At 51.6% G+C, this 23,044-nt stretch overlaps 2 protein-coding genes across 3 annotated transcripts in view; both read right to left on the reverse strand.

The window, feature by feature from the left end:
- Positions 1-23,044, reverse strand: part of Tmem104 (transmembrane protein 104) — a 73,678-nt gene that overhangs the window by 24,417 nt on the left and 26,217 nt on the right. The window lies entirely within an intron of this gene.
- On the reverse strand, positions 1,232-15,531 carry LOC105943807 (60S ribosomal protein L32-like). Its single transcript, XM_045158397.1, has 2 exons — positions 15,116-15,531; positions 1,232-1,286 (listed from the first exon to the last, which is right to left on the reverse strand). Exons 1-2 carry the CDS (start codon positions 15,529-15,531, stop codon positions 1,232-1,234), a joined length of 471 nt encoding a protein of 156 aa, XP_045014332.1.

Raw genomic sequence — 23,044 nt, forward strand, 5'->3', positions numbered from 1 at the left:
AAGGTATGTGCGAGGGGTCGAGTCAGTGACAGGAAGTAGAAATCTAGGAGCCAGAATGGGTGAGTGTGTCCTCAAGAGTGGGAACTGGTGATGACGGGCTCTCTCAGGCGGTTTGAGTCCCACCCCACCCCGCCGGCTGTGCAGTGGCTGGAAGAACTCGGGGCCCACTGAGTCACAGCCAGCACACAGACTGCCAAACAGCAGCCCTTGCCCAGGGTGCGAGCTGGCGCGGCGGAGGGAGCCCAGATGAGAACGTAGGGCTAATAATTAAGGAACAGGTGTCCTTTGCAAATTAGAGCTCAGAACTCAGGCGCGGGCAGCTGGAGTGACAGAGGACAGAAGACAGGACAGGAGGTGGGGAAAGAGATGGGCTTGGGCCAAAGGACTGGCCCCAGTCTCCCGGGGGGTCCAGCAGGGCAGAGCCCCTCGCTGAGGCCTCACTCACCAGCCCAGCGTGGCCCTTGCTGCTTTGTTTGCCTCTTACAAAAAAGACGAGACAGCAAGCCGAGAGACAGCCTATCCTCCCGGGTCTTCCAGTCTAGCCCGGATGACATTATAAATTAGTTGGCTCCCGAGCAATTTTTCCAACCCCCAAACGCCATTGGTCAGGTACAACTCAGTCTCTGTTCAAGGACTTGTCGCCCCGCTTGTTACTGAACGCAGGGACACCAGTCAGAGCAACCACGTGTGCTTCTTTAAAATAAAAAATAAAAGAAGAAGAAAAAGAATGAATAGCTCTTTGATTTCTAATGAAATCTTCAGGCTGGTTTCTGGGAATAAAAGTCTGAGACAGACCGGGAGGGGGCAAATGGGGCTGCTCAAATCTCTTCCTTTCTGGGTCAGCGAGTTTGCTGCACACCACAGGGCCCACAGCAGCACTGCCGGAGTCTTGATGGGCACGCGGCAGCTCGTGTTCCCAAGGCACTGTAGGCAGCGCGCAGCTACCCCTCTTTTAAAACGGCCTGGACTTTATAGCCTGTCCACCTGTCTCCCCTATGCAGATGAACCATACTCCCCACTCCAGATGCTCAGGGGCCACGGTCTGGCCATCTCCAACCCCTCCACTGCTTTCTGTGGTTGTTATTACAAATCCCAAAATTGGGTGGCTCCAAACTGTAAAATTTATTCCGTCCAAGTCCAGAAGTCACAAATCTGGCAGACGAGCTTCCCGGCAGTGCCGCCGCACAGCCCCTTGCTACAGCGGGACAAATGCTGCGTGTACCACGTGCGCCTAGCGCAGGTCCACCAGGTATCTTGTTTCCCCAGCCTCTTCCCGAGAGGAGCCTCTAGAACAGAGTGGGGGGCAGGGAGAGCTCCTCGTCTGCACCCCCTGTGACCCACTTCCAGGATACCACAGGGTCACCGGCTCTTCAGACCACTGGCTGGAAGACAGAGGGCAGCGCTCAGCAGTCTCCCATGGCTTAGCGGGGCTGGTCCTGGAGGTTCCCCAGACAGCGCATGCATGGCTTTGCAGAGGCCCAGCATGGCGGCCTGTGTCCTGAAGGCTCAGCTTGTGACTGGACTCTTCACTCTCTTGCTACTTACAAGATTTAAAGAAAGATTTTTTTGGGAAATGTGTGTGTGTGTGTGTGTGTGTGTGTGTGTGTGTGTGTGTGTGTGTGGCATCGTGTACGTGTAGTCAGAGGACGACCTCAGGGTGTGCTTGCTCTTTCCTTCTAGTTTTTTTTTTTTTTTTTTTTTGAGACACTCTCGTGTTGTTTTTGCTGTTACACGTGTGCCAGTCTAACTGGCCTGAGAGCTTGTGGATTTTTCTGCTGCCCACTGCCGTAGTAGGCACAACAGGAACACAGATGCATGTGTTACGTTGGGTCTGGCTTTATGTGGGTGCTGGGGGACTGAACTTGAGCCAGCAGGCTAGCAAGCAAGTGTCTTTAACTGCTCAGCCACCATCCCAACCTTTATAAAAGGCAGATCCTCAAACCAAGATGCCTTGCCTCGGGCTGGAGAGATGGCTTAGCAGTTAAGGTGTTTGCTTGCAAAGCCAAAGGACCTTGGTTCGATTCCCCAGGACTCACGTAAGCCAGATACACAAGGCACCACATGCATCTGATCTGGAGTTCATTTGCAGTGGCTGGAGGCTCTGGCGTGCCCATTCTCTCTGTCTCAAATAAACAAACAAAAATAAAATTAAAGAAAGAAAGAAAAAGATCTTGACGTGCCCGAGCTGTGCTCACTACGCACCGCATTTTCTCTGGTCTGATCCCACAACACTTGGTGCTCCCTGAAGAAAGGCTCCAACTCACTTAGCCATGCTTTACATGCAAAATGAGCTTGGGATTGGCAAGGCAGCCGTCCTTTGCTCAGCAGGTGGGAACGCCACAGAAGTAAGCGTTACTCGGCGCTGGGGCTGCAGCTCGCTTGGCAGAGCGCTCGCCCAGCACGCAAGAAGCCCTGGCTTCAATCTCCAGCAGGTACAGTGAGCACAGTGGCCCGTGCCTGTGACCGCAGACCCTGGGCAGTGGAGGCAGAGGACCAGGAGTTCTTCAAGGTCATCCTAGGCTACATAGTGAGTTCAAGGACAATCTGAGATACAGGAGATATTATCTCAAACCAAAACAAAACAAAAGAAAGAAAACAGACAGCTATGCTCTCAGTCCCCAAATCTTTCTGGCCAGAGAAAAGAAATAAAAACTTAAGATTCAGTATCAATCTCAAATGAACTCTCTCCTAAGGTTGCAAAATCCCTACGTCCTACCACCTGCCAGGAGTCTCTAGGTGCCTATCATTCACTCTTTTTTTTTTGTTGTTTTGAGGTAGGGTCTCACTCTAGCCCAGGCCGACCTGGAATTCACTATGCGGTCTCAGGGTGGCTTCGAACTCATGGCGATACTCCTACCTCTGCCTCCCGAGTGCTGGGACTAAAGGCGTGCGCCGCCACCCCTGGCCTATCATTCACTCTTGACCCTGTTCTCCTTCAGCTGTTTGTTGGTCCTTTTTGCCATCTGGGTCATTATCCAAGCTCCCTGTGATGCTATCACTACTGAATGCCACGGGCCCTTCCACACTCACGAAGCACACACATACAGTTGCTTTCACTCCCAGGGCGTCTGGCCTGCAAAGCCACCAGGGCAGGTGTGGTGATGCCCTCCCCTTTCCCATGTGGAGACAGAGGGACTGGAGCCATTCGGGAGGGGGGGTACCAAAGTAGCAGAGGAAGAGCAGACAAGGCCTCGTCTTCAGTGCAAACCCCCACCACTACATTCGCCCCGTGTGAGGCTGCTCCTGCTGGCCTGGCGTGACCCGCCTGGCCCCCCCCGCCCCCATTCCCCTGTCATCAAGCTAATTCTCACCCTGCCGAGTCTCTTGTTAACAAGAGAACCTCCATCATCACCTTCCCTGGCCCCACCGTCAAAGCCTGCCCACGTGCCAGCCTCCCTTGCAGTTACTTCTGGCCTCCTGCGGCTCGTGACTCAATCACCAGGGGCACCAACACCGGCAGCAGCACCTGACTTGAGTCCCGCAGGGGGCAAGGATCAGGTCCTTGTCTGTCAGAGCACCCAGGGAAGACTCTGCCCACACGGGACGGGTAAGCACCAAGTACGTGCAGAACACTCAGCCAGCTGGGAGGACCGTCTGGGGGGTAGGGGAAGCCGTCACTCTGGAGCCCCGCCCCCCACCATGGCCAGTGTTTGGCCAAGGGCAGGCAAAGCCTTCAGAAGTACATCTGTGGTGGACGGTGCTGAGAACGGTCACTATGTCAGGTGACACCTCTTCCCCGAACACTTCAGGGGCTGGGAGGTGTAGCTCAGTGGTAGAGCGCCTCGTGTACGCGAAGCCCTGGGTTCCAGCCCTGGCACTGCCAAAAGAAATAAATACGAAATCAACATGTTTGATTTGAGTTTACGTGTCTTCAGGGGGACATCACATTCACCCGTGAGGAGAGAAATGCATCTGTGAGAAACTTGGGGCGCTTGGCTGCCCACAGCAGCAGTGCCCAGCATCCCACAAAGGAAGCATTTCCTCTGGCCTGTGACCATGCTGTGGGGCCACAAGGGCCCCCAGAGGTGATGTCTTAGAGGACTGTTGCAGTCAGGTTCACACTGCTGGTAGAAATCACCCAACCGACAGCAGCTTGTGAGGGAAAAAGTTTATTTGGGCTTACAGGCTCGAGGGGAAGCTCTAGGATGGCAGGAGGAAATGATGGCATGAGCAGAGGGTGGGTATCACCCCCTGGCCAACATAAGGTGGACAATAGCAACAGGAGAGTGTGCCAAACACTGGCTATAACACCTATAAGCCTGTTCCCAGCAATACACCGCCTCCAGAAGGCGCTAATTCCCAAATCTCCATCAGCTGAGAACCTGGCATTCAGAACACCTGAGTTGATGGGGGGGGACACCTGAATCAAACCAGCACAATGACACACCTGAAGAGGGGGGGCCTAAAGGTCTCCAAAGGAGAGGTTCTTTCCATCCCTACTTTTGGGTAGAATTCCCAGTCACAGACCGACAGCCACCGACTGTCCACACTAAAGTACCTTGACGTGAACCCTGCAGCCTGTGAGCCGCCGCCTCCCTGGCTGAGCAGAGACTGCAAGCTCGGTCAGAACTTCGGACTCGGTGGAATTCAACAGTGCTCCCAGTGCCCGCTCGCTTTTCTCAAGAAAGAGGTAGAGGAGGGTGGCGTCTTTTTCTTGGAGGAAAGACAGGAGAAAATGCGGTTGCTGCAGTGCTGGCCATGGGCAGGGAGAACATCCTAAGACCCTTGTGAGCAGCTCCATCCCAAAGCAAGTCCTGGGGTGAACAGTGACACCCCAGTCACCTTCTGCAGTGAGACCCTGGGAAACACCCATGAGGGCCAGGCCTCAGTTCTCCAAGGGCTCCTCCCAGCCCCGCTGCCCATCTGTGGGTGCAAATGATAGACGGTAGAGGAAGTGCCAGTGTCCCGGCTCCCGTGATGCCCTCCTTATCCCTGAAGCCCAAGGAGGGTGTGTCACACGTACTGCGGGCCGCTATGAACCCTACCGGCTTTGTTTTTCTTCTAAAAGTGAGGTTTTGTTTCCGTTTCTGTGTTCACATTAGGGTGGGAAGGCATTTCTAAGAATTCAGCATCAGTAGTTTTTTTCTCCACTCCACCCGTCAGCTCCTGAGGTCTCTAGCAGCCCTGCCTAGGTGCCCTCTTGTTCCAGGGCTGCATGGTAACTTCTGTTGACAGATCTGTTTATCTAGCAAGGTGATAAAAGTATCTCTTCTAGGGCTGGAGACATGGCTTAGCGGTTAAGTGCTTGCCTGTGAAGCCTAAGGACCCCGGTTCAAGACTTGATTCCCCAGGACTCATGTTAGCTAGATGCACAAAATGGTGCATGCACCTGGAGTTCATTTGCAGTGGCTGGAGGCCCTGGCACACCCATTCTCTCTCTCTCTCTCTGCCTCTTTATCTCTCTATCACTCTCAAATAAATAAATAAAAATTTTAAAGAAAGTATCTCTTCTAAAGCACCAGGTCTCAGAAGGTTGGGTTACCCTAAATAGTAAGTACGGGGCTGACGGAATGGGAGGGCTTGGAGTATCAGGACCAGGGGAGTGGATTCTGCCAGAGATGGCCACATGCCAACTGCACAGCTGAGCTGTCTGGGTTGATCCTGGAGGGCACTTCAAATAAGAAAGGGATGAATGCTCAAGCCCGCAGGGCTGCTCCTGTTGACTTGCTAGGGGTTAAAAGCTAATTGGGGTTAATAGCGACTCAGTATGAACCCCTCCCTGTTGAACTTGCAACATGCCCTTGAAATGTAGGGAGGACAGGCTCAAGGATTCTATTTCTTATTCCTCCAGTGGCTGGGGACGTTTGGGTTGGGGAGATTTCTCTTGTTGTAATTGTTGCCTATCTTGAATTGCAACGCTCGGGTCTTCACATACAGCAAGGAGGTGAGCTCTGAGGCACCGTGGGCTCAGGGACAGGGAGGAGACTGTGTCCTTTATGCCTTGATCAATGGAGAGTCACAGCATTTCTCAAAGTACATTCTATGTGCAGTCAACACATTCAACAGGCATAGGCACTGACCACCTGACTCCTACCACAGCCCGGCCCACCTGTCCTCCAAATGCCCTGGGGCTACAACGCGACCCAAAGCCTCCGTGGAAGAAATGCTAAGTCAATACTCTTTAAAATATTTTATTTTTATGTATTTGACAGAGAAAGAGAATGGCCATGACAGGGCTTCCAGCCACTGCAAACAAACTCGAGACATGTGTGCCCCCTTGTGAATCTGGCTAACGTGGGTCCTTGGGAATCGAACCTAGGTCCTTCGGCTTTGCAGGCAAATGCCTTAACCGCTATGCCACCCCTTCAGCCCAATACCATTCCTTTATGTTTTTTTTTTTTAATTTTTTTTGGATGGGGTCTTACTATGTCACCCAGACCGGCTCAAGCTCCTGGGCTGAAGTGATCTTCCTGTTTCAACCTTGAGTAGCTGGGTCTAGAGAAGCACACAGTACACCTTGCGATGACACTATCTTACCTGACAGCCACTGCCCCCATGAGCCCAGCAATGACCCTAACACCTTTTTTTCTCTTTTTTCTCTTTTATTTTGGAGGGGGTGGTTTTCCAGGTAGGGTCTCACTCTGGTCCAGGCTGACCTGGAATTAACTATGTAGTGTCAGGGTGGCCTCGAACTCTCGGTGATCCTCCTACCTCTGCCTCCCAAGTGCTGGGATTAAAGCCACCACACCCGGCTTGTCCTAACACTTCTTATGAGAGTTCAAGTACTTCCTGTCAAACACGAGGGATCAGTCACGTTGCAGGAGATGACTTCCAGAGGAGCCTAACAGGTGTTGCATCGAAACCGATCTTGCACATGTGTGCGCCAAGCCCAGTGAGCTGCTGCCACAGCTGCTCTGATGGAACTGAAGACAAGAGGCGTGATGCCATGCAGAGGAGGGCACTCTCACGCCAAGTGGGTAAGGAGCGCTCACAAGTGACTTCCTTTGGGGCAGAAGATGATCAGTGACGCTGCTAAAGACCAGCCAGTAAGGGGCTGAGCCAGAGAATGGGAGGAGTCTGTGGCCCAGGGGGCTTGTGCCAGACAGGCCTTCAGGCCACAGGAACCACCCTAGCCAGGATGAAGATGCCATCCCGTTTCTGTGGCGCAGAAAGAATGACGAAGCTGGGGTGCCTCTGCAGTGCACTGACCCGCTCTATGGCAGTGAGGGAGGTCTTTATGTCTCAGTGTCAGCTCCACCCTGCCCTCCCCCACGCTGAAGGAACCTGGGAGATGTGTGCAGAGTGGATTGAAGACTGAAGGACAAGGGACAGGTGATTCCCAGGCTGTCCTAAACATGCAAGCTTCTATAGCACCAGGAGCCCACCCATAAATCCTGCTCTTATCTCGTCACACTGTTGAGCAGAAAACCTCATCGGTCGCTGCGTTCGACCTGCTCTGGGTGGGAGCCGAGTCTGTGTCCCCAGGAAGACACTGAAGCCCGAGCAGAGGCAGTGGGTGGAAGGGCCAAACTTCAGGAGGAATCCCACCGTAGCCAGGCGGCTACGGAACAGGGGGAAGTCGGCAAGGCCTCGTGTCTCCGTTTGGGTAACCCAGAGGTAGTACAGGCCTCTGGGCACTTGCTTGGCGTGCCTGGTGCAGATGCGCCCTGGCCTTATGTGGGTGCTAGAGCAACCTCGGCTAAGGCACTCACGGAAATGTTGGTCATTTCTGATGATGGGGAACCTACGAGGATGATTTCAAAGAAAGCCAAGGCGGGCTGCTCTTTTAAAAGTCACTGATCCTGGGGGTTTGGCATCCAGGATTCCCAAGTAGCCCTTCCCCAGCAGGGTGCAAATCCAGTCTACCATGGCTGGGAAGCGGGTGGCATGGAGCTGAGGGACTCTGTGCTATGGGAGGGCAGGTGCCAGGGCAGCTGTGATGCAAGCCTCACAAAGTAGAGACTTCTAGATTCCTCTGCATTAGCTTTGAGAAAGGAAGGGGAAGTTAACAGAAGTCCAGGTCCAAGAGGCATTACACAAAGACTCTTGAGAGCCTGGGGCACGCCAGGACTGCCTCAAAAACTTGGCCTTGAGCTGGAGAAAGGGCTTCGCTGTTTAGACACTTGCCTGCAAAGCCTAAGGACCCAGGTTCGATTCCCCAGTACCCTAGTAAGACAGATGCACAAGGGGGCGCATGCATCTGGAGTTCATTTGCAGTGGCTGGAGGCCCTGGTGTGCCCATTTTCTTCCCCCTCTCTTTCTGTGTTTCTCAAAAAAATTTAAAAACTAAAAAATAAAAAGACCTGACCCTGTCCACAGGAAGATGACCAGACGCACTTGGAAGGCAGTTCTTGGGTTCACTCCTTACTCCCTGAACACAGTGACTGTCACGTGAAAGCACCCTCAGGTCCCCTCTGCAAACCTTCCTCTTCCTTTTATTTTTTTTTTCAAGATAACTGGAAATCGGTCTGTGGTGGATTGATTCAGGTGTCCCCCATAAACTTAGGTGTTCTGAATGCTAGGTTCCCAGCTGATTGAGATTTGGGAATTAATGCCTTCTGTAGGTAGTGTATTGTTGGGGGCAGGCTTACGGGTATTATAGCCAGTGTCCCCTTGCCAGTGTTTGGCACACTCTCCTGCTGCTATTGTTCACCTGATGTTGGCCAGGGGGTGATGCCCATTCTCTGCTCATGCCATTGTTTTCCCCTGCCATCGTGGAGCTTCCCCCTCGAGCCTGCAGGTCGAAATAAACCTCTTTTTTTTCCTCACAAGCTGCTCTTGGTTGGGCAATTTCTACCAGCAATGTGAACCTGACTGCAACAAGGTGTAAGAAGGAACCCATGAACTTCCTTTTCTGAATCTCCTTCTGCCTGTACTCAGGCCCTGCTTGGGTGATGAACTGAACTTCCTAGTTAGAGACCTGAGACTTGTGGTCTATACTTGCTGGAGTTCTGGGAGGGAAAACCATAAGCTTCTCTTCCCCTGACCTCCAGATGGGGGAAAGCAGAAGTGAAATAAAATCCGTCCTAACCCTATCAAGCACCTGGGAGGGGCCCAGCTCACTGCTCACTGCAGGGCTCCTATACTACCAGGCGGTGTGGTCTGACAGCTTGGCAATTCCACGTATCATGTCTCCTGCCACAGTGAGCCTGTGTCCACCTAGAGCACAAGACCAGCTCCCCAGGCAGCTGATCCCACCATCACAACACCATCTTTTGCCTTCAACCTTGGGAATTAGGACAAGGCCTATGCATTCATACCTGGTGCAGACAGTATCCCTAGTGGTCACCCCATCTCTAGCTGAAAGATGGCTCCAGGGCTGCAACTGAAGGGGTGCTGTTGGCTGGGACGGAGGACGCTGACATCTCTCTACCCAGAGCCTCCCTCAAGCTCTCTGGACTTTCTCAGATTCCCTGAAGATCTGAAGCCCACCACTCCAGAGAGGTTTGGAGAGTTAGCAGGGGAACCAGCATTGTGGGGCATCTCCTAGGCCAGATGCACCGTAACCCTGGCTGCTGTTTCTACTTTATTTATTTATTTTTGGTTTTTTGAGGTAGGGTCTCACTCTAGGCCAGGCTGACCTGGAATTTACAATGTAGTCTCAGGGTGGCCTCGAACTCATGGCGATCCTCCTACCTCTGCCTCCTGAGTGCTGGGATTAAAGGTGTGTGACACCATGACCAGCTTATTTCTACTTTAGAAAACTGAAGTCAGGGCTGGAGAGATGGCTTAGCGGTTAAGCGCTTGCCTGTGAAGCCTAAGGACCCCGGTTCGAGGCTCAACTACCCAGGTCCCACATTAGCCAGATGCACAAGGGGGCGCTACACATCTGGAGTTCGTTTGCAGTGGCTGGAGGCCCTGGCGCGCCCATTCTCTCTCTCTGTTTGCCTCTTTCTCTCTCTGTCTGTTGCTCTCAAATAAATAAACAATAAAAAAAAAATTTAGGGCTGGAGAGATGGCTTAGCGGTTAAACGCTTGCCTGTGAAGCCTAAGGACCCCGGTTCGAGGCTCGGTTCCCCAGGTCCCACGTTAGCCAGATGCACAAGGGGGCGCACGCATCTGGAGTTCGTTTACAGTGGCTGGAAGCCCTGGCGCGCCCATTCTCTCTCTCTCCCTCTATCTGTCTTTCTCTCTGTGTGTCTGTTGCTCTCAAATAAATAAATAATTAATTAAAAAAAAATTAAAAAAAAAAAAAGAAAACTGAAGTCAAGGGGGACTAAACTGTCCCAACTCTCACAACTATTTAGACACAGCAGGGATTGCTCAGGTCATCTGTATCCAAAGCCCATCTCCCGCTTAGTGTTTAGCTGTCTCTCATGATCATGGCTCCAGACAAATGGCCACCTCTTCCACTGTCTCCTCTGTGCCTTCCTCAGGACTGGCTTCCTTGGGGGAAGAGGGTTGAGCTGGTGTGACGGCCTTCGCCTGGCATGGCCACTTTTTCTCTTGCCCTGCCACTGGAGAATATGCCCGCATGCCTGTGTGTGTGTGTGTGTTTTTTTTTTTCCTCAGCTAAAAAGCCAGATGGTACCCGGTGGTGGGCAGAGTTCCAAGAATTTGATGCCAGAGCTCCAACCCGTGAGGTTTGGGGGGAAAGATAAATATTGTGGAAAATTCACACAGTCATTCACTTAATGATTATAAGCCATCAGGGTTTATAATGGCTGGCTGGCTCCTCCCAAGCATGATGGAGAGAGGTGGGCTCCAGTGCGGTCAGGACCCGGTGAACAGACGGAGAGGGGCGATCTTGATCTAGGAGGGCTTTGACAGTTTCCGTGGGGAGCTGAGGCGGGGCGGGGTGTGTGTATGTGAACATGAACACAGGGGCCCTGGGTCGTGGGAAGCAGGGAACTCCCCCTCAAGGCCCAAAACTGACTCGGAGCTGGCGCATGTGAGGTGCAAAGAGGCACTGGCCGAGGAAGCAGCCCCGCGACTTCACCCCATGGCACGGATGGACTGGAAGCACAGACAACTTCTAATTGTTCCCTCGACCTCAGTTTCCCGAGACGGCAGTGCCCTGGCTCTTGCTGAGGAACTTTTGTCCTGGGGTGAGGACCACAGCTGATCTGTTTCTTGGGGAGCAGAGGGGCCGCCTGCTGTGTGTATGCAGTGGGTCTGGCTGTGGCAATCAGCATGGCCCAAGGGATGAAGGATTTGTGCTGATGGTTGGTCCACAGGGACAGTCCAGCTAAAAGAGGGCCTGTCATTCTGGGCATGAGGTCTCCCCTGAGGGCTCTCTATATAAAGGCGAATGAGAATGCCTGCCAGGAGCGCCCCTTAAAAAGGTCAGACGGCTTGGGGAGGGTAGGTGCAGGCCAAAGAGGAAGAGATTCTTTAGTCCTGGCAGTTAGAAAGCTCCTGGGACTGGCAAGGGAGACCAAGGCATCCCCAGAGGGGCCCAGTGTCCTTGGAGGATGGCAGCCAGTGAAGGTGAGCAACGGTGGGAGGACGTCTGCGTGAGTGTGGGTAGTTTGTCCCACAGGGGACTTCAGACTCCGCCTTACAGAGAGGCTCTCCAAGGGGCTGCATAGTAGGGAAACTACAGATTGCCTATCAGCTTTGAATGATTACAATAACAGAACAGATGATCTCCATAACCTTGGAGCAATACTCACTCGGTGAGGTTGAGGTGGACAGCCTGGATGTGGGGAGGAGTCTGGACACAGAGGCCCCACGCACCCACCTAGCTTCTAGCTTGTCTTCAGGACCTTGGATAGGATTCCCCCCCCTCCTCTTTTCTGGTTTTCCGAGGTAGGGTCTCGCTCTAGCCCAGGCTGACCTGGAATGCACCATGTAGTCTCAGGGTGGCCTCGAACTCATGGCGATCCTTGTACCTCTGCCTCTTGAGCACTGGGATAAAGGCGTTGTGCCACCATGCCCGGTCTGGATTACTCTCTTTCTGAGACTTTATGATGTGAACTAAGTATCGTGGGCAGAGAGGTGGGGCAGCAGGGGACCTGCATTCCACCCCATGGGGACAGAAAAATGAAAATGTCATCCCAAGCTGGGCATGGTGGCACACACCTTTAATCCCAGCACTCGAGAGGCAGAGGTAGGAGGGGAGTCATGAGTTCGAGGCCAGCTGAGGGTACATAGTGAATTCCAGGTCAGCCTGTGCTACAGTGAGACCTTACCTTGAAAAACAAAAGCAACAAAAGAAAATGCCATCCCAGACCCTACTAGGAGCCAGCTGGAAGGCGGAGCAAGAACCTCCCTCCCCAAGTGCAGGCTCTGCAGAATCCCCTGTGGTGAGGAGAGAGCAGGGTTGGGGGAAGGTCGGGCTTTGTGAAGGGTGATGGACCGAGTTTGGTAGCTCTGGAAGAACAGTGGAAGAACAGCCTCTCTTCCTTCCTGTGTCCCCCAGGCCAAAGAAACAGATGTGGGGCCCAAAACTCCTTGGGCACTATGGACTTGCTAACTGGCTGTCACTTTTTGTCTACCGAGGTCTCTCCACAGACTTGTCCATTCACTCTGGATGCCAAGGAAGGGCAAGAGGATATGGGCACTGCCATTTCACACACATGAGAAAGCTGGTCCTGTCTGCTTGGCCTCCAGCCACTGTGTGCATTGGGAGCTGTTCTGGGGCCCATCTTGGTCCTGACAGGTCCTAAAAATAAGAGAAGGCCTGAGGAGCAGGTGAGCTGTGTCCTGAGTTATGAAGGGAAGGGAATCCTCGGACTATCCATCCAGTCCCCTGGATCCACTAGGAAAAGGTGCCACGTCTGTAGCCATCAGACTCTGTCAGGATGAACGTGCTCCAGTATGGCTGTGGCGGGCAAAGACCTCTCTGTGACCAGCTGGGATCCCAGTGCTCTGGAGCCTGGTCCTCAATCCCCTGTCAGGGCCGGGAGGGGCAGAGCTATCATCTGCTGCTGACTCAATGGCCTGGAGATGTAGTTATGCTCCATGAGAGGCACAGGTGCTCACCTGAGAGGCTTTAGGCACCCTCCCTTCCTCATGCTATGCTCTCTGAGAGGAAGGGTGATGGAGGTGGGATGCTCTATGCACGGGAGCTAGGAGGAGGGAGGGAAGTCAGGTGCTCTGAAGAGTGGAGCACACAGGCCAGGCTGGCTCCATCTCTGCCCCACTGATGTCTGACCTTGACACAGACCAGGAACTGAATAGCCTTGGAGGCTGGGAAAGGGGGAGATGGAAGACCAAACTGGCTGCCAATCAAACCAGCTCTGCAGAACTGGATATGGGAAATTACCAAGCCATGCCCACCTCCTCCCTCAGGAAGCTGGTGTGCTGCAGGGTCTTCCCAGCCAGGTAGCAGATTCACAGGAAGCTGAAAGTACCCCCTGATAGGGGCAGGGAAATGTACTTACTGCCCTCAGGTAACACAGCTGTCCTTGGCAAATGAATACTATTGTGCCTGTACCTTTGAAAGGGTGCTCAGAGCCTGAGACAGCTTGTGAAGAGCCAGGCACAGCTTCTCACCAAGAACGCTTTTAGGTTGGGTGTGGTGGACACACCTTTAATCCCAGCACTTGGGAGGTAGAGGTAGGAGGACCGCTGTGGGTTTGAGGCCAGCCTAAGACTACATAGTGAATACCAGGTCAATCTGGGCCAGAGCAAGACCCTACCCTAAACACCCCTTCCCCAAAAAGAACATTTTCGGTATCAATTCCAGTGGCCCTGTGGATGGTGTGGCCACACCCATGCACCCCACCTTTCCCTGGAAGTCTCTGCTCACTGCCTCCATGATAGTGCCTTGGGAAGCAGTTCCATGAGGAAGACCAGAGCTGACCTAGAATTCACTATGTAGTCTCAGGGTGGCCCGGAACTAATGGTGATCCTCCTCCCTCTACCTCCTGAGTGTTGGGATTAAAGGCATGTGCCACCACCCCCAGCTCCAGAATCCGTGTTTTTAATAGGGCCTACAGGCATTTTTGGCCAGTGGTCCGAGAACCAGGCACTGAGAAGCACGGAGGCCTTGTTCCTAATCTAAGGAAGGGAGAAGCAGGGACAGGCACAGGCTCCCTATAGCAGCAGGGGCTGGGCCCAGATTTTCGTGGACGTCCCAGGTGGAGGGTCCTCGAAGCCTTGGGCAGCAGGAGGCCCTGTGTGTTAGTTCCACGTTTTGATACAAAACTAAGTAAGTTCTTGCCACAAGCCAAATACAACACCCCTGGAGGCTTGTGACCCTTTCTTCTAGATTCACACTCACATAGCACCTGCTCAGTGACATCCTCCACAGCACTTTCCTCTGAGCCTGAAACCTTATTAAGATGTACCCCGATCTTCTCAACTAATTCACAAGCCTTCCGGAGCTCACGCTCACTAATCACACGGCACCATTAATATGCACCTAATTGTTTAGCTGTTGATCACGTCCTTCCTACCTGCCTCTCAACTGCCTGTAAACCCACTGGGGTTCTGAGGCTCTTTGGTAGGGCCAGCGTTTGCTAGGACAGGCGCTCTCAGCTCTTCTCCATGCACACATGGGTTGCTTTGGAGCCAGGGTACAGGGCCAGTGCCTCTGGCTGGAGCATGCTTATTACTTTAGAGTGGGTGTTTCATTTAATTAAGCAGTCACTGGTGGCTCTGGGGTGTGACTTAGGAGGACATCAGATTCTGCTAGTAATTTGCACCCTGTAACAGAGAGTGAGCATTGTTCAGGGTACAGCCCAGCCTCCCCAAGCCCAGAAGGGCCAGCAAGTACCCAAGACTTGATCTCTGGAATAGGAGGAGCTGACATGGATGAGGAGGCAGAAAATAGTTGTTAACTGGTTTTCATGTGTTAGCAGAAAATACTTAAGCAAGGCCTGGTAAACTGGTCTTTTCTAAACTTTTTAATCTCATGAAATAAAATGGAGGGAGGATGTTAGGGAGGATTTGAAATCAATGATCAGAACATTTTCCTAAAAAATATAAGGTGTGGGGCTGGAGAGATGACTTAGCAGCTAAGATGCTTGCCTGCAAAGACAAAGGACCCAGGTTCAATTCCCCAGGACCCATGTAAGCCAGATGCACAGGGGGCGCATGCATCTAGAGTTTGTTTGCAATGCTGGAGGCCCTGGCATGCCCATTCTCTCTCTCTCTACCTGCCTTTCTTTCTCTCTTTCTTTCTTTCTTTCTTTCTTTCTTTCTTTCTTTCTTTCTTTCTTTCTTTCTTTAACTAGGAGAGACAGCATGCTTCCTGGTTTTATTTAAGTGCAAATATAAGATGTACACAAGCTGTTTATTATTTTCTTCACTGCGCAGCCTGGCGTTGGGATTGGTGACTCTAATAGCCAGCTGGACTGCTCTTTCCACAATGGCTTTGCAATTCTTCGAAGAAACGCTATGAGCAATCTCAGCACAGTAAGATTTGTTGCACATTAGGAGCTCTTCCAGCTCCTTGATGTTGTGGACCAGGAACTTCTGGAAGCCACTGGGCAGCATGTGTTTTGTTTTCTTGCAGCTCCCATAACCAATGCTGGGCATCAGAATTTGGCCTTTGAATCTTCTCCGCACCCTGTTGTCAATACCTCTGGGTTTCCGCCAGTTATGCTTAATTTTGACATATCGATCTGACTGGTGCCGGATGAACTTCTTGGTCCTCTTTTTGACCATCTTGGGCTTCACCAGGTATCTGAGGGCAGCCATGATGCCAAGCAGATGGCAGCTACCTCCACAGGCAGCGCCGAAGAAGAGCTCTACCTGCCTATTTCTGTATCTTTCTCTCTCTCTCAAAAAAATAAATAAAAATAAAATATTTAAAAATATATAAGGTGTGGTAGGGCATGCCGTTAATCTCAGCACTGGGGAGGCAGAGGAAGGAAGATCAACATGAGTTTGAGGCCATCCTCAGACTACATAGTGAACTTCAGGTGCGCCTGGGCTAGAGAGAGACCCTACCTCAAAAAACCAAATATGTGGGCTGGAGAAATGGCTTAGCAGTTAAGGCGTTTGCCTACAGAGCCAAAGGACCTCTGTTTGATTCCCCAGGACCCAAGTAATCCAGATGTATAAGGTGGCGCATGGGTCTGGAGTTCATTTGCAGTGGCTGGAGGCCCTGGTGCGCCCATTCTCTTCCCATCCCTCTCTCAAATAAATAAATAAAACCAAATATGTATATATTTTCACTGAGTGTGAGGGCACATATCTAGCCAAAGCAAGAAGATCATAAGTTCAAAGTCAACCTGGGTTACATAGTAAGCTGAAGGCCAGCCTAGGCTACATAGCAAGCTCCTCTCAAAAAAAGAAAAAGAAAAGAAAAAACCAAACTGCTGGGTGTGGTGGCACATGTCTTTAATCCCAGCACTCAGGAGGCAAAGGTAGGAGGATGGCCATGAGTTTGAGGCCACTCTGAGACTACACAGTCCATTCCAGGTCAGCTTGGGCAACAGCAAGACCCTACCTTGAAAAATAAAAACCAAACTACAATGGTGAATCCAGGAGCTACAGACTATTACTAGAAAATTTTCAATGCCATGGATGGGATACCTTCCAGCTGGCTGGGGTGGGGGAGTCCCTGATGCCCCCAAAACATTACAGGCCATTGCCAAGTCTCCTGGTTTCGCACGAGGAACAGATGGTAAGACCTGACCGCTAAAGACTCCAGGGCTGCAAGGTCACTGAGAAATCCTGCTGAAGCTGAGCTGAAAACCCTACAGACCAGCTGATAGAAAGCTGGAAAAAGCTATGCTGCATGCAGTTCAATGGGAGAGAGAGAAGTCATCAGTGGAGATGAAGATAAACAACAGTGGGCACTGCAAGCCTTAAGTTGGGCCTGCCAGGCCAAATGAGCCAATAGGTACAATAATGGCATGTCTATTATGGGGGAAACCAACTGCTCTTAATTGGACTGGAGGCCTGCTCCATGGAAGGGAATACATGCCTGATTCTGAAAATCTATGATGGGAAAAGTAGCCCTAAGGGTGTAATGTCTGCTGGTGTCTAAATGCATACATTACGCTCACCAAAATGCCTGGTAAGCACTTCTCTTAATGCTCATACCCATATATCAATGCTACTCTCACTTCCGGTTACAGGAGCTTCTCTTTTCAGATGGTGGTGACCTCTAGGATGACTCAGAAGGCACCACAGTGCTGAGAAGTGACAGGGGAGTGCTCAGCACTGAAACATCTCTATCACACCTTCCAAGGCCCAGGGTCCATTGTGGAAGAGGTGGCAGAAAAACAAATGTTAAGAGTCAAAGGAAGGGTAGGACTCCTTACAGTCCACTGTTCCAGACACAACATGGCCAGGATATCCATGACCTCACAGTGCCTGACACTACCTACATAAGACCATCATAATAGGAGGAAAAGATGATGACAACAAAGTAAAAGACAGTGATTGAGAGGAGGAGGGGATATGATAGAGAGTGAAGTTGTGAAGGGGAAAGTGGGGGGAGGAGAATTATCATGGTTTTATTGTCTATAATTATGGAAGTTGTCAGTAATAGTAATAACTAGCTGGGCATGGTGGTGCACACCTTTAATCCCAGCACTCGGGAGGCAGAGGTAGGAGGATCGCCGTGAGTTCGAGGCCACCTGAGACTACATAGTGAATTCCAGGTCAGTCTGGAAAACAAAACAAATTAAATGACTGACTGATGGATGGATGGACTGACTGACTAGCCAGCCAACCAACGAGAGCCTCAAGTCATTTTTAGCTCAGCAATGGGGATTTTGGAAGCCTAGTAGCCTGTCATGCTGAGGTCTGAGTGTGCCAGGGACCCAGCTCATGGGGAATGGCCAGAAACATACATATACATGCATGTGCACACATTCACATAGGCAGACGTGGGGCACAGGCTTCCTAGTGGCTTGGGATGGGAGGTGCACCGAGTTTTTAGCCCTGTCTGGGCTACTCACAAACAAGAAGGGCTCAGGCTTGAGGCTCGGGGTCTGGCCGCGGTCAGCGGGAGGTGTATGTGAAAGGCTCCTGACAAAGCACAGCGCAGAAGGTCCTGGTCGGGACCAACACTCCCCACGGAGACCTACTTGGAAGCTCCCCAAGCGACTGGCGTGTGCGTGAGTGTAGGCATGGGCTGATGCCATGGTTCCAAGATGCTGTCCTAGCTCAGGGTTATGTGTGTGGGGTCAGGGTGGGTGGGATATTCCTGGTACCGCTCTTCAGTGGGTGCTTATGATGCCCACCCCAATCTGCCATCTGCCTGGGGCTCCAGCTATGTGGACCAGGCTTTGGATTTCTGCATACACGATGCCTCCCTTTACACTGGAGATGGGTTCTTAAGGTTCCAGGTAAGTGCTTATTTTTCACAGAAAATTTTTATGCACTCTAGGGAATGACTGATGGAGCCTGTGAAGTATTCTGTGAGGTACGGAGTGACTTTCCCGGTTACCTGCCAGTGTGTTTTACACATTTGTATTTTCATGTAGTGGGAGTACGCTGGGGGATGGTAAGTTAGGGCACACGAGATCACTCCACTGGTTTTCCGGAACTGAGGGATGTAGAGAAGAAAAGGTCACCCAGCCAGCCTAGGGGCTCTGGAGAGAGCTGGCTGGTTCTGGGCACATGACATCTGCAAGGCTGAACTACGGAGGGTCATGTGGGACATCCTAACAGGGCTGGAGAGACACTCAACCTGCCAGGCTGAGCAGAGGGTCTGAGCGGTGCTCCTGGCTCAGGAGTGAGAAACACAAGGCCCTGGATATCCACGACCTCACAGTGCCTGACACATACGAGGCAGAAAAGATCATGACATCAAAATAAAAGACTGATTGAGAGGGGGAGGGGATATGATGGAGAATGGAATTTCAAAGGGGAAAGTGGGGGGGGGGAGGGTATTACCATGGGATATTTTTTATAATCATGGAAGTTGTTAATAAAAATTTGAAAAAAAAAAATAAGAGAGAGACTGCTGGAGAGAGGGAGGGGATATGATGGAGAATGGAGTTCTGAGGGGGAGGTGGGGGAGGGGAAGGAATTATCATGGTTTATTGTCTGTAAGTATAGAAGTTGTCAACAAAAATAATAATAAAAAAACAAACAAAAAAAACACAAGGTCAGTTCACCCAGAGGGAACCCCGACGAGTGCTCAGGGGCGGCTCCAAGGCTGGGTGGGTCAGCAGGGCTCCGGGATCACGAGTCCCAGAACCGACCTCTTCGCTGAGACCGTGGTGGGAGTGACACGGGGACGAAGCATTGTTCTCTAGGCTGGCGTGTCATGACTGGCTTGTGGCTGTGGCAGGACGTGGGGCGTGATGGATGGTGGGCTTAATGCCAGCTGACAGAACCCATGTCCCTGAGAGTGCCATTAAAAATAAAAACAATCCTTTCACTGAGTGGGGGGAGGGAGCGCAGGCCAAACACCCGAAGGGCCAAGGCGGGGAGGGGGACAGGGAGGCGTGTGACTCAGGGAGATGGCACCAGGTACCCTCAGAGAGGGGAGAGCTGGGCTACAGCAACACTGGTGGGGTGACCCTGGCGTGGTAGGGACACAGGGTCCCAGGACAGGGGCTGGGAAGACAAGCTAGTGTTGGAGCAGGTGACAGGTAGCCCGAATTTCACTTATGCGGGGGTGGGAGGTTACACCAAGAAAACGGGCTGCTCTTATTTGACATAGCTCTCTAGGAGAAAAAGAATAAAAGGGGGGGGGGGGAAATGAAAGAAAAATACAGGCCTGTCCCTGTGTTATTGATTTCTTTATAAAAGAAAGAGACAAGCTAATTTTTTCAAGTTCGTCATTTCCATCTGAGCGATGACATTGCCAGGCGTCGGGACTCATTCTGTTAGGCACCCAGCTCCTGCTGGGTAGTGGGCACCTACAATTCATTGGGGGGGGGGTGTGGAGAAGAAAATCTACCCTCCCTTGAGACCCTAACTGCCAGTGTGAAATCAGAGGTCTTGGCCCATGTGGTGATGAATTCATTGGACCTAGGAACACACACACATATCCCTACAGAGGTTCAGAGTCACCCATGTCTGAGTCACGACCCCGGGCAGTAGTGGGACCAGGGTCTGGTCTGCACAGCTCGACTCACTGCACCTCCAGGGCCGCCTGATTAGGGCTAGCACGCGCCTGTGGCTGGGGGGGGGGGGCAGAGACAAAACCAGCCCCTCCATCCAGGGTCTCCAGAACCGGGTGTTCGCGCTGCTGCTAGAAATCACCCAACTGAGAGCAGCTTGTGGGAAAAAGAGGTTTATTTTGCCTTCAACTGGGGCAGAGCCGGAAGAGGCCACAAAGAGACTTATTTCCTCCTCAGTGTCCCAGGGCTTGTAGACTCAATTAAAATATTAAAAGCAGGACTCGGGCAAAAAAAAAAAAAAAAAAGAAAAAAAAAAAAGAAAAAGAGGTTTGTTTTGGCTTATAGGCTCGAGGGGAAGCTCCACGATGACAGGGGGAAATGATGGCATGAACAGAGGGTGGGCATCACCCCTTGGCCAATATAAGGTGGACAACAGGAACAGGAGAATGTGCCAAACACTGGCAAGGGGACACTGGCTATAAACCCACCTCCAACAATACACGGCCTGCAGGAAGTGTTAATTCCTAAATCTCCATCAGCTGGGAACCTGGCATTCAGAACACCTACGCTTATGGGGGACACTGGAATTAAACCACATTTCGCCCCTGGCCCCCATAAATGCATAACCACAAAGGATGTAAAATGCAATGCATTCATCCAACTTTAAAAGTCCCCATAGTTGTTTTTTAAATTGTTTTTGTTCATTTTTATTTATTTATTTGAGTGTGATAGAGACAGAAAGAAACACACACACACACACACACAGAGAGAGAGAGAGAGAGAGAGAGAGAGGGGAGAGTGGATGCGCCAGGGCCTCCAGCCACTGCAAATGAGCTCCAGACACATGCGGCCCCCTGTGAATCTGGCTAATGTGGGTCCTGGGGAATCGAGCCTCGAACCAGGGTCCTTAGGCTTCACAGGCAAGCACTTAACCGCTAAGCCATCTCTCCAGCCCCCCATAGTTTTTTAATCAATTCCAATAATGTTCATACATCCCCATAGTCCAATATCTTTTAACTGAGCCGTAATACCAAAAAATAACCCCCCCCAAACCCATAATAGCACAGAATAAACATTCACACGGCAAAAGATGGCATTGGGCATTGCAAAGAAATATTCAACCAATACAAGATTTAAACAGGGCAAATACCAAACTCTGTAGCCCCAAAACAAGAATGCAAGGATACCACTGCGGGAGAGGCAGCAGAAAGAATGTCAGAGCCGAAGGAAGGGTAGGATCCTTACAATGCGCTCCTGCAGACACAAGATGGCCTGGATATCCATGACCTCACAGTGCCTGACACTACCTACACAAGACCATCATAAGAGGAAAAGAGCATGACATCAAAATAAAAGCGAGACTGATTGGGGTGGAGGGTAGGGGTATGATGGAGAGTGGAGTTGCAATGGGGAAAGTGGGGAGGAGGGAGGGAATTACCACGGTTTATTGTCTACCATTATGGAAGTTGTCAATGAAAATAAATTAAAATTAAAAAAAAATAGGGGCAGCATGAATCCCAGCACTCCAGAAGCAGAGGGAGGAGGACTGTCATGAGTTCAAAGCCAGCCTGAGACTACATAGTGAATTCCAGGTCAGCCTGGGGTAGAATGAGACCCTACCTCTAAAAACAAAACAAAACAAACCGTGGGTGGAGTGTGCAACATCACAGAGCTGGGCAGTTCACTGACCCTGAGATTACCCAGGTCTCATGAAGTCATCACTGCTTCTAAGACATGTTGTTTTGTATTAATTTTCCCTCCTCACTGGTTCTGAAGGCCTTTAGGCCACCTCCTGCCCCAGAACAAGTAAGAATAAATATTCAAGTGATGGTAGTGGTGACCCACATATTTGCAGATGCCACAGCCCCAGGGCATAATGGCTGATGCACCAAGTACAAAGAGACCATGGCAGGGGAAGGGAACGTCCTTTTCACTTCTAACCTTACTTGAGTCACTGGGGGAAAAATCTGTCTCACTCTCGTGGAGGGCAGCAAGAGAGAAAGACCTTCAAAATCGACAGGAGGGGCAGGCCAACGCAGCGCTGCTCAGTCATAAGACAAAGACTGTCTCCACACCGGCTGATGTCAGGCTCCGAGGCCGATAGGTGCTCCTTGGCCCCTGCCTGGTGCGGCATAGCAGGAATACCCTGTAAGCAGAGCATTCTGACCTGAGTCTCACGTGGAGAGAACAAGCCTGGGTTAGACGGCCAAGAGGACGTGGGGAGAGTCCACAGGGCCAGGCTGCCTGCTTCAGCTTGGGGACCCTGGGGAAGCCACTGTCTCCATGTCTCAGCTTCCCTTGCTGTAAGATGGGATGACACTGTGCGCCTCACTGTGTGGCTGGGAGGCCTACATGAGCGCGCCTTGAATGTTTTAGGAAAAAACTACTTGGTTCAAAAGGGAGCTGTCTGCTGTTACATTTTTGGGTGTATGTGTGTGTACCTTCACGTTTGTGAGTGTGGGTATGCGTGTGACACAGGGCACATGGGGGGGGTCAGAGGACAGCGCCTGGGTGCTGGTCCTTGCGTTCTACCTGGTCGTCCCCTCATTCTTCTTGCTCACCCCTGGGCTCTCAGCTCACCAGAGCTTCTGGGAAAGTCTCCTGTCTCCAGCCAGCTTGTGCCGGGACTGCAGAAGCCTACTGAAGCTTCTGGCTTCTTATGGGCGGGGCGGGGGGGGGACGGACGGACGGACTGAGGTTTCAAACTTGGGTACTCAGGCTTGAGTGCCAAGCATTTTATCCACTGAGCCATCATAAGGGGAATCAGAAAACAGTCTCCAGGCCAGGTGTGGGGGTGTTCACCTTGAATCCCAGCACTCAGGAGGCAGAGGTAGGAGGATCACCGTGAGTTCGAGGCCACCCTGAGACTACACAGTGAATTCCAGGTCAGCGTGGACTAGAGTGAGACCCTAACCCCCCCAAAAAAGGGGGGGAGTGCTGGAGAGATGGCTTCACAGTGAAGGCAAAGCCTAATGACCAGGTTTGATTCCCCAGTACCTACGTAGAGCTAGATGTGGTGACAAAGGCATGTGGAGTTTGTTTATAGCAGCTGGAGGCCCTGGCACACCCATTCTCTTGCTCTCCATCTCCATTACTCTCTCTCTCTCTTTGCTTGCAAATAAATAATTTAAAGAAAGGTAAAAGAAAAGAAAGAAAAAGAGAAAAACGAGTGTTCAGGA

Source organism: Jaculus jaculus, chromosome 9, assembly GCF_020740685.1.
Source record: "Jaculus jaculus isolate mJacJac1 chromosome 9, mJacJac1.mat.Y.cur, whole genome shotgun sequence".
In the NCBI taxonomy this organism is placed as follows: Eukaryota; Metazoa; Chordata; class Mammalia; order Rodentia; family Dipodidae; genus Jaculus; species Jaculus jaculus.